Source organism: Lepisosteus oculatus, chromosome 3 (assembly GCF_040954835.1).
Source record: "Lepisosteus oculatus isolate fLepOcu1 chromosome 3, fLepOcu1.hap2, whole genome shotgun sequence".
NCBI lineage: Eukaryota > Metazoa > Chordata > Actinopteri > Semionotiformes > Lepisosteidae > Lepisosteus > Lepisosteus oculatus.
This window is the reverse complement of record NC_090698.1, coordinates 9182336-9193810: the sequence shown is the minus strand read 5'-3', so window position 1 is coordinate 9193810 and position 11475 is coordinate 9182336. Positions and strand designations below refer to the sequence as shown.

Here is an 11475-nt window from a genome sequence, read left to right as displayed (position 1 = left end):
ACAAATAAGAGTGCAGTCTGCAAATACCGTCAGGCACAATTCGTCGGAGTTTTCACTTCACTTTTGAGATGTTGGCCGGCCGTTATTGGGAGTTCCACACACAGAATGGAGGTGCACCTCAGGTGTGTGTCATGGTCACCACCTTCATCATCGCGGCTGTGTTCATGTTCTTTCCTGGCACAGCACAGCCCCGGTGCTGGGTGAGCCCTTTGGTCCGCATGCTTTCCGACAGCTCCCAGCATGCCAGGGGTCAAAGGGGTCCTGGAGGAGCCCGGAGCTCTTGATCAGCTGCAGCTGGGCGGGAGGGTGTCACGCCCTGCTCTCGCCCTCGCTAACGCTATTACTGTACATTCCCAAACGCAACTGTTTCACAATCTCATTCCTAACTGAACCCAGCACATTCTCACAGGCACCAGATTCCACAGACTCTCACTCCTGGACCAATTCTCCAACCACGTCCCTCTCCCTTCACTATTTAAGGTTCCCTCACGCACCAAACCTTGCTCACTATTGAAAAGCCTCCTTCAGAGTTTTCTAGTGCACGTTTTTTGTCTTGTTGGATTTCCCGGTTTTCGGACACAACTTTTCCCTTTCGATCCCGTCTCCTGGATTTCGCCTTTCGGTTCGTCTTCTCTGATTGTCTCCGCTCTTTCCGGTTAACTGATCTCCAGCTTCTCCCATCTCCCACCTTGCTTCTGGATTCCGATTTTGTACTGTTTGCCTCTGCGTCCCGCAGAATTCACGGCTTCGCACAGGATCCCCGGGAAAACCACCTGCAGGATCCCTGACAGAGGGGGCCCAGAGAGCTGTCCCCTGGGTCGATTCTGCACGTTCCCGACAAGAGGTCTCCCTCTAGGCCGATTCTCTCGTCGTCACATTGACCGGGACTGATGTTCCAGGCAGAGCAGGACAACCACATCACTCAAGGAGTGGACGGGCCTGTACATCTTCCATCACAACGGCCATCGAGATGGGAGACGTCAAGCCTAGAAGCGCCAGGCTCATCTCTGGTTTGACCTGTGTTTCCTGGATAGCCGACGCTTGTGCATATCCAATCACTTTGAGTTAAAGCATCTCTTAATTTTCACCTTAAGCGTCACATCTTGTGTAGGGGTGAAGCACAAAGCATCCGTTCACATGGAGGTCAGTGGCCAGAGATCGCACTGCCTGCTGCAGCTCTGTGGTCTGTGCGTGCGCTACACACCCCTTGTACGACTTTTTCATCCACCCATTTTCTAACCACTCCATCCAGTTCAGGGTCACGGTGGTGCCTGGGTCTATCCCAGCAAGCAACGGGCACAAGGCAGGGTACACCCTGGATGGGACACCAGTCCGTCACAGGACGCACACAGGGACACACACTCACACCAGGGCCAGTTTTCCCAGAAGCCAGTTCACCTACCATGCTGGTAGGTCTCTGGACTGTGGGAGGAAAACCCACACGAACAGAGGGAGACAGACAGACAAACTCCACACAGACAGCACCCGAGGGACTGAACCCAGGGCCCCTGCGCTGCCAAAACCGCTTGTCATTTCCTTTCAAACCATGGCAACGCCAGAGGGAATACGTAACATCACAAACAGTAGAAAGACTGCGGCACCCCTCACTGGGCATGGGAAAAGCGTCTTTTCCACGTTCACGAACCTGTGCGTGGGCTCACGCGAGTAAAGCCATTCACGCGGCCTGGAGGGACAAAACTGCCCGCACACGCTAAACTCGAGTGGCTGGTCTCTGCCCTCGGCCGGACGCCTCCTCGTCGTCATTATAGGATAAATGGTTATTAGTGCTTTCAGGCAGCCGCGCGCTGTGCAACTCGCCCTGCGGTCGCCCGGGCTCTTGCAATCAAAATTCCGGGGCGGAGTTTTTCTCTTTTTTAAAAAAAAAAAGCAGCTCGCCTGAGCGAAGAGAGATGCCACCTCTCCCAATCCGTCACCCGCCTCTCTCTTTCTTCTGTCTGTCTGCCTTCTCTCTCTTTTTTTTTTAATTTGCAACTGCGAAACCCGTCACTTCACCGCACACCCAGCAACATCACAACAGACGCACACACCCGGAAACCGGCTGCCAGTTTGAGAGGAGAGCGGGGCGCCGGACGAGAGGAGAGGAAGGAACGGCAGTTCATTTCTTTTCTTTTCTTTTTTTGACAGCCCTGCTTCGCCAAGGCTTTCTCTGCTCCTGTACACAAACAGCATTATAACCGCCTCGTATCCTGAACTTCACATCTCCGTACATCCGTGTTTTGAGGAAAGCACGCCCTCCTTATCCCCCTGCTGCGGGGACGCGGGCTTCTTCAGCCGTGTTCCGAGTGGGGAGCCGTGACAGCGACACGAGAGACAGCCGCAGGACAGGACCCCGGGAGATCCAACCCCCGCGGACATGAACGAACACGTCCGAATTTATTCTTTTATTTAATTCGCCTTGCTCTCAGTTGGTTTCGGAATCAAATCCGCCCGCGAAGTTTGGAATATAAATATTTCTCCGTGTGCAGTACGTTTAAAACCTTGCCCGGCAGGGTACTCGTGTTGCTCTGCGATTACGCTGCATTACTCTGCAATCTGTACTGAAACGCAAATGCGATAACCGATTTATTTTCCGACGGAGTCGCAGAGGGGACGAATAATCGAGTGGAAAACTACCCGTCTCCTCACCGGAACAGCAGTCCACGCGCGGAATCTCTCTCTTCTTCTTTTAAATCTTAGTATTGGTTTTTTTTCTCCTTCTTCTTTGCAATCAAAGTTTTGGAAAGAAACCGGCCACTAAGCATGACGGTGAAACTGGATTTTGAAGAATGCTTAAAAGATTCGCCACGCTTCAGGTAAGAACAGCGGAAGAAACAAAAAACCAATTTCCGAACATCCAAGTTTGTTAATTGCTGTTTTAACGCTGCGGTTTAAAAGAGGGCTAAGCTCGATGCTGGGTAGTAGGTTATGAGTTCGAGGTCAGGAGACGCGGTACTGGACAAGATCAGGGTACCTGGCCTGCCGAGACCGCGGGCGAAAACAGCAGAGGTTTTAAAAAGTTTGAAACACCAAAAAGTAGAGGCGTCTCAGCTGCCCGATAGAGCAGGAAACGATCGCGTCGTGCGCATCGTGGGCTCAGCTGCTCCGCACTGCGCCGTGCGGACTGGTACTCGCCCACACCAGGTAAGATGAGGTCAAACCAGACGGAGGAAGCGTTACAGCGCCGGGCCAGTCGGTGCGCAATTGAGCGACGCCGTGACTTTGCCCGATTATCTTCAAACGCGATATTTTTAACAGCGTCGCCAGCGTTTCCCCGCCAGTGCCCCAGTCTGGTGACGCAGCGCTGCCTTTCGGGCGAGACGCCGAGCCGAGGTCCTGACTGCCTGGTCCTTCCAGTTCCCGTGACGCTGCTAGCAACAGCAAGGGTGTTAACTGCAGTGTCCTGGCTGACTCCCCCGCCCCACTCGGGACTTGAACAGTCCAGGCCGTTTAAGGTCCCTCTTGACTGAAGCGGAGCAGCAGCAGTTTCTCTCGCCTCTATCGGGATATGCTGTGCAGTGGGGCCGCGGTGCCTCCAGGAAGCATCTTATGGGATGAAGTGTGAGGAATTAGCGTGACTGTCACTGCTGAGGTCCGCTGAGTGCGCAGCCAACATCACAAACACCTATAAAGGACACCAGGCCCCCTCCCCCAGAAAAGTCAGTTCTCCACTTTGTTGAAGCGATTCCTTTCGCTGTGCCCAAAGCAGATCTTTGGAGGGCCTGCACCCAGCTTCTCCTCGTTGTTGGTACTGCTTTGCCAGATGAGGCCGTGTGGGTATTATAGACTAGATGCGCTGAAAAAGTGATGGCTCCGAAATCGCGTCATTTCTGTACGCACCTGTAAACGACACTGGGCGCACTGCTGCTGTTCTGTGAAATTCACACCTGAGTTGTCAGCCTTCGTTGGGGTGAAACGCCGCCGCACAGCGAGTTCTTTTTGCAATCAGTTCGCTGTCGCGGTCAGACGCTTAATTCACTTGTCTTGGCTAAGAGGGATGAGCTGGCCAGCGGTACCCAACACCTAACTGCTCACCTGGGGGGGGGGAGGGAGGGGGCACTTCAGGGCAGATGGAGGAGGTGTGAACCTGCGCCACACTGAAATCGGTCCCCCTCCCCCTGCAGCCCTGACTCGAGCAGTGAGAGAGCCAACCCACAAAAGCACAGGTTATAGGATGTGAGAGAGTTCACATGACCAAGTTACAGGAAGATGCAGTGTGGTGGAGACTTGCTACTTTACTCTGCTCTGAAAACGAGAAAGTTTCCACGGGTTGACCCCCCCCACGACAGGCTCCTGCAATCAAAAGTTGAATATATATTCTGCTTCTAAAGCAGGTAACAGTCAAATACCAGATCTTCCAGTGCATTCCAGTTTAGGATTTCTGTCCAGCTAGCTCTTTGATTGCTCCAACACGCTCACCTGTTAGAGCCATTTGCCTTTGACACACTGCTGAGAGAAGTGGCGTATACACAGGCTTTCCCTGATTGAACTGAATGAATTATTATACCAACTGAACAATCAAAGAGCTGGCTGGACATAAATCCTATACTGGAATGCACTGGAAGATCTGGTATTTGACTGTTACCTGCTTTAGAAGCAGAATATATATTTACCTTCTGATTGCTGGAGCCTGTCGTGGGGGGGTGAACCCATGGAAATCAAGAGTAAGGGTATTTGTGACTGGAAACCGAAGGCACTTCTGTTGCTGCTGGATGGGTTCCAGACTACTGGGTACTTGGAACAAACTGTCCAGCCGTTCGGAGGAATTTCTCTGGCTCCTTTGCGGAAATATAGGGTCTCATTCAGGCATCAGTTGGCTGCAAGCGAGATTAGCCCAAACGCCTCTTCTCATTTCTAGCCGTTCTGGTGTCCTTTCCGTAATGGAATCTCAATTTTTCCGATTTTCTCTTCCGGAAAAAAAAACAAAACACAGGAGAGGAGGCAATGCTGGTCTGTTCTCTACACTTTCAAAATTGCTAAGAGGTGACCTGAGGTCTTGGTGGCCATGACTGGCGCGTAATTGGCACAGGTGTGGTCATGGGGGGCACAGCAAGGTCTTGGTGAAGATGGGTTTGGTGCAGCGGCCAGTCAGGTAGACTGGTGGCAAGTCCACGTGTAGTCGGAACGTGACCCGGCCGGGCTGCTGATGATCTGGCTCATCCACGTCGTTGTCACGCAGAGTGAAAGGCCGCCATCTTTCTGCCGATCCATTTCGGGCTCTTCCAGTGGCAAGAGGCTCCTGGGCCGGCCGACACCACACGCTGGATGTACTGATACGTGTTTCTAAGGGGGAAAGGCAGGTGTTGCTCAGGAAGGGCAACAGGTGATGAATCGTGGTTTTGGGGTGTCTGTGTCCGGTTCAGGGGAAGACTGTGCCGACATGCAGCGTTTGTGACAGCTTTCCAGACGTTTGTTTCTTACTGCCAAATATGTGTTCAGTTACTGGCTGGACTAGCAAGCCACTCTAGTAAAAAAAAAAGTTTATGTTTGTTTTTGGTGGACAGGGGAGCGGTTAGGCTGGAAGGAGGGGTTAGGGTCCTCTGATTCAGTCATAAAAACATTCTGGAGGTTTTTCGCATCAGAAAGTTTGGCCCTCGCAGCGGCGAAGCCCGGTTTTTCGTTTACTGTTCTGGGGGTTTCGAGACCAGGTCGCTCTGCAGCGGTTTGTCTCGGTCTCGACTAGTTCCCCGACCACGTTTTCAGCAGACGTGAGAGACAAAGTGCTTTCTTAATGGAAGAACAGGGGAGCGATGTGAGCTGTGGTCAAGTTCAATAGGATGTGCTCTGATTCAGACATTCACCAATTGACTGTGTCTGTCTTATTCAAAGCTGTCCTGTTAGCTTTAGTCTGGCCTTGTCTTGTTGGAAAAAATGTGCTTTATTTGTGATTTTATTGTCACCTCACGCTTTCAGACCCTTAATCAGATTTAATCCTTGGACATGAGAGGGGAAAAAAAGAAGCCCCCCAACACGAGACAGGCAGGCCTAGAGGAAAGATTCAGGACAGTTCGAACCGCTGCAGCAGATACAGCCTCCGGTTGCCATGCAACCCTGGGAGGGGGGAGTGATGAGTGAACAGGAAGTCAACAGTTTTAGATGCAGCAAATGATAAAAAGGAGACAGGAAGTTGTGTGTGTGTTGGAGGTGGGGGTGTGATGGCTGCAGTGAGTAAGAGACGGTCTGTCAACGAACAGGTCGAGAGTGAGGTGTCATGCTTGAGCAGAAGCACACCGAGGCCATGACAAAAATAGGGAACAGATTAAATAACCCTTACACCACACACCCCACACCAGGCTCCTTCTGAAAAACCCCGCAGAGAAGTAGAAATGTTCAGAACAATGGGAGGTAGTCAGGTAATTACCCCTCCCTTGTCATTGTCTGCCCCCCCCCCCCCCACGCCAGCTGTCTCAAACCAAAAAGTTTCTTCAAATTAGTTTTTTTCCCCCTTCCCGTCCTCTGTTATTTCGGGAACCTTCATGTCTTCCGCCGTGCACGGACGTGCGTGGGCCTCGCTCTCCGGAACGAGCAGCGTCACCGAGGCCCGGCAGGAAGCAGCTCTGACCGCGCTGCAGAAGGCCCAGCCGTGCGAGCGTGTGTGCGAGCGTGGGTGCGTGCGAGCGTGCATGCGTGTGTGCGAGCCCTAGCCTGCGTGCGTGTGTGCACACGAACGTGCATGCGTGGGTGCGCACCCTAGCCTGCGTGCGTGTGTGCGAGCTTGGGTGCGCACGAGTGTGCATGTGTGTGCGTGAGCGTGCATGCGTGTGTGCGAGCGTGGGTGTGTGTGTGTGATGTGATCTGCGAGGTGCAGAGAGGTTCTGAGCGACTTGACGGGCGGGGCTGAGGCCGAGGCACTCAGTTCCGCCATTGGAGCTGCAGCCAGCGCCCGGAACCTCGAGCTGGGCTTGATTTCATCCGGATCGGAGCGTGTGGAACCTGATCTGTTTAGAATCAGACCATGGAAAAGGGGGAGGGTTGTACCTCCAGCACATGCAATGAACAGGAATGGGATGGGTGCTACCTGCTGGCTGGAACCTCCTGAGCTACTCTGCTGTGTGGGAGGTGCAGCAGGTACAGGACCTCTGTCACCAGTCCAACTGACCAGCCTCTCCGTGACACAGGCCCTTTTCCCTGATCTGACTGCAGGCACATCGAGGGCCCTCCTCCAATGGCCAGCTGTCAAAGCCCAGCCCCGGTACAGCCCAGTAAAGGCAGGGCTGAGCGCAGCAGAGCAGAGAAAGATCAATTACAAACCAGACTCGAGCACAGAGTGGTGTGGGGAAGGATGATGCTATATTGGAGGAATCTCAGGGGGGGGGGAAAGCTTTTTATTCCTCAGATGTAAATTCTAATCAAAGCCCGTGCACAGTCATAATGATGTAAAGATGAAGTGTCAAAATATGTGCTGTACAGCTTTTTAAAATCTGTTCGTTCTTGACATATCTGGCTAAAAATAGACGCAGAACTGATGCTGCAAAGTCACAGAGGCTTTGTTCACGTTCATCTGTTCTTCACGGTTTCCTCCTGACAAGCCCTTACACATGGTTACTCCACCTGATATAGCAAACCACAGTGTCCTTCAGTTGGTAAAAACACACTTCAGTGTTTATATGGATGCTAAGTAGCTTTGAAATATAGTATTTACAAATAAAGTGTCAAAATACTGAATTAAGAGGAAAGATTGAACTGTTCTGCTCAGAAGTGATGAGATTATGGCTTCAGAGTTCTAGAAACAAGTACATCAAACCATAAGGTTTACAGGACCTTAACCAAACTGTAACCCACTAATAAAATCAGAGGAGTTAAGTGAGAGCTTGAGTTGAAAAGGAAACAGGAAGACATTCTGCCTCTCCAGGAAATGAGCTTGACCATCCTATTCTGCTGGCACATTGATTGTACAGCAATGGAAATCTGATCAATCAGCAGTCTGATCCACTCCAGGGTTCACGGTGCAGTTAAACTCCCATTGCACAGCAGTCTGATCCTCTCCAGATTTTACAATGCTTTCAGTAAAACTCCCAATTGCACAACATTCTGATTTGTTCCAGGGTTTACAGTGCTGATTATCCGATTCCAATTGCACAGCATTCAGTCTACTCCAGGGTTAACAATGCAGTCAGTCAGACTTTGTACAGCAGTCGTATTCACTCCAGGGTTTACCCCACTGTTAAACTCCCATTGTAAAGCAGTCTGATCTTCTCCAGGGTTTATAATGCTGTCAAACTCAAAATGCACATAAGCCTGACACCCTTGTTTACTGTCCTGTCAGTAAAACGTCCTTTACAGAGCAGTCTAATCCTCTCCAGGTTTTACAGTGCTGTCAGTCAAACTCCCATTGCACATCAGTCTGATCCATTCCAGGTTTTGCAATGCTGATAATCAGATTTCCATTGCACAGTAGTCTGATTTTCTCCCTTCATTACAATTCTGTATGTAAAAACATCCAATAGCACTCAAGGTTTATGAACCCTAGAGATCTTGCATTGATGGCTGCCATCTTGAATCCCCATATATACTGTAGCTGTGTGGCTGTGGGTTATCTCAGGGTGTTTGGAGAATAGCGTGAAGTATGCTCTGTAACAAATAGCTGGCAAGATGCAGAATTGTGCATCGACCCTTCTGAGATATTTTATTACATTGAATAGCTTCCATATAGCATCCCACATCCTTCATTCCTGTTTTCATTCCCTCTTCCTCATTTACGGTTACTGTTACAGTTGCGGCTGATACAGTCGGACCTGCTGTTCGATTTTGAATTGGAACTAGTTTTGGTTAATGAACAAAATCGTGAACCTTTAAACGACAAATTTTTTTCCCCCGATTTGCGTGTCTTGGCAGTTCAACTTGGTTTAAGTAACTGACACGCAACACTAATCCTCGTGCATTAACACTTTTTTTTCTTGCTGTCAGGGCTGCGATCGAAGGTGTGGAGAGCGATGTCAGCGAATTAGAGACCAAGCTTGACAAGGTGAGAGCGATTGGTCTGTGAGCACCGTTCCCTGCCCTGCTCAGTGCTCCTTGTCTTTTATGCGGTGTTTTTTTTTTCACACGTCTCTTAGATTTCGCCACCGAAATCTAAGTAGCCGAGCAGATCTGCACAGTTCATTCCACAGATGTTATTCTGCATCGCTGTGAAAGACTGAAGCCTGTGACCGTAATCTCGGCACCCTGCAATTTTTACAAGCTTTGCTGCTGATTTAATGAATGAAATAAAGGGTCTGATGACTTGTGCCTCTTTTTCGTCATCCTCCTCTGGTTTTATTAAACGGTTGTTCATGAATAAATCCGACACATTAAGGTGACACTCTCCTAAAAAGAGATTTGTCTGTGTCAGAGAGGGGGGAACTTGAATTAAGGAAGTAGGGAGGCTTCAAAAGGCTCACCTCACATGTTGGCACACACTGAAGCTTTTAAGCACATAAAAAGCAGAACCTAGCCTTAACTGACATCCTACAGTAAATCTGTACAGTATCCTATTTTGTTTTGTCACAAAGCAGCCGTGTCTGGGGGAACCCTTTACGTTTTACATTGAGAAGCTGCACCTGTTCTTCTCCTGGTCTCACCATCCTTGCGTTGTGCGTCGGCTGGGCTTTGCCAGTCTTTCCCCCTGTGATTTGCATCAGAGAGGTCAGCGGCCGGACGGCTAACCTGCCCATGCTGCCTGTTTGCTAGCCAGCAGCTCAGCGGTTCATGACGAAGCACCCCTCGGTGTCATTCGTGTGCTGGTTTTTTTTCCGCCTTTTCTCTGTCCTCGAACGCCCCTGACCTCCAGCGGACTGGGTCAGCGCCCAGTTTAACACGTGCCTCAGAACGCACAGCTGAAACAAAGCGATACCAGACCCTCCCCCCCTGCTCGCTTCCCGGGTGACCGTAAAGGCCCGCTGTTTCTCTCGCCTCCCCAGTGAGTGGGCCGCGCAGATGGTCCGCCTGTGCCTGGGCTCCTAAATGACCGCCGCTCTGGCCTCTCCTCTCCCTGTGCTCCCCCCCAGCTGGTGAAGCAGTGCCACAGCATGCTCGAGGCGGGCAAGACGTACTGCAGCAACAGCCGGCAGTTCGTGACGGGCATCCGGGAGCTCGGGCAGTACTCCTGCGGCGACAGCGGGATGAGGGTGAGTGGAGGCGTCCCTGGCCCGCGCGTGGCGCTGGCGTCTCTCTGGACAGCAGGGGCGGTCGGATGCCAGAGCGTGCAACGTGTTCCTCAGGGGGAATGTGGCGCAGGCAGCTGCTACAGCAGAGTGATTTGATTGACGTAGCCGATGCCAGCTGGTCATTAACAGTCTCACGGCGGCATTATCTACAGGTAGACGTGGGATTGCTAATGCATCCCACCCCCTTGTCCCGACACGTGCGTCGGGAGTCTGCGATTCAGAACAAAGCGACACAACCTCTGTGAAGCGGCCCGGTTATATTGTAAACCAGCAGGCTTGTGAACCCGCCTCTTTTTAACCCAATAGAAATATTGCTCTCGATTTCAAGACAGTTTTTCCGACAAATACTACTGACTTGTTAACTCTGCGTGCAGATCACGTTGGAACATTTTCCCCGGGGAAATGTCTGTAGCACCACCCCTGTATTTAGTTGCATGTACATCGCCTTACATTAGTCGTCACAGTGACTAGTGAGCAGGAAGGGCCGTTTCACGTCGCAATTCTTGGGAACGCGAATGCGAGTTTGCAGCAGCATTGCGACTTACAGTACTTTCGCAAAGTTCACAATTTTGCGTTGAATTCGAAAGCTGCAATTTATTTCCAGAATGTCAGAGAATTTCTTTTGTGACTTGAGATGTAATAACCGCTCTGAAAACTAGGGACTGCAGTTCCCTTTGGTTCCCATGGTGTTACCCGCCTGTGATCAGGATACCCTCTCTGGAGGTAGGGTGCCACCGAGGAAAGGTGGGTGCCAGCGGGCAAGGGCCCCTTCTGCTCCCTCCTGCGACGGCTGGGTGCCTGCAGGGTGGCAGGCACGGTCAAGGTGCGGTGTTGCTCCAAAGTCCCACGAGGTGTCGTGGACCTCCCAGCGCGACCAGCCCTGAGAGCCCCAGTCGGACTGGGCACGATTGGGGACCCCACTCGCACTCCCCTCCCCCCCCCCTTGCCCCCTCCAGCCGGACAGCTGTCACAGCTGGTGATCCCGCACTGGGGAGGGCATAGAGTGAGGAAAAACACTTCCCTGAAAGCTCTTTTTTTTTAAAAAGGGGAAAATAAAATTGCCTGGCTTCTGGCGTGCGCGCGGTCCCACACTCCGGGGGCCGGGGCGCGCTGAGGCCAAGTACCAAGTGCTAACAAGCTCCCTCTCCGTCCCGCAGGACTGCCTGGAGAAGTTCTCCGCCAAGCTGTCCCTGATGATCGACGCCCACGGGGTGAGTTCGCTCCCGGTCCTCGACCAGGCCCAGCACCCCCCTTTTCCAACGCAGCAGCTCGCGAGGAACGGGTCGCCTCCCGTTACAGCCGAGCCGATCCAGGTCTAATTTCGGCAGGGGCA

At 51.8% G+C, this 11475-nt stretch overlaps 1 protein-coding gene across 3 annotated transcripts in view; it reads left to right on the top strand.

Annotated features, from left to right (window-relative positions):
- The window catches only part of acap1 (ArfGAP with coiled-coil, ankyrin repeat and PH domains 1), a 40988-nt gene that overhangs the window by 2069 nt on the left and 27444 nt on the right, over positions 1-11475 (top strand). The window contains exons 2-5 of one of the 3 annotated variants that reach the window (XM_069186661.1): positions 2735-2813; positions 8905-8962; positions 9984-10103; positions 11300-11353. In XM_069186661.1, coding sequence (XP_069042762.1) covers positions 2761-2813; positions 8905-8962; positions 9984-10103; positions 11300-11353 — 285 coding nt within the window. In that variant the 5' untranslated portion in view covers positions 2735-2760. Of the gene's footprint in view, positions 1-2728; positions 2814-8904; positions 8963-9983; positions 10104-11299; positions 11354-11475 lie in introns of those variants that run through there. The other 2 variants (XM_069186662.1, XM_069186663.1) reach the window with 2 other exon arrangements.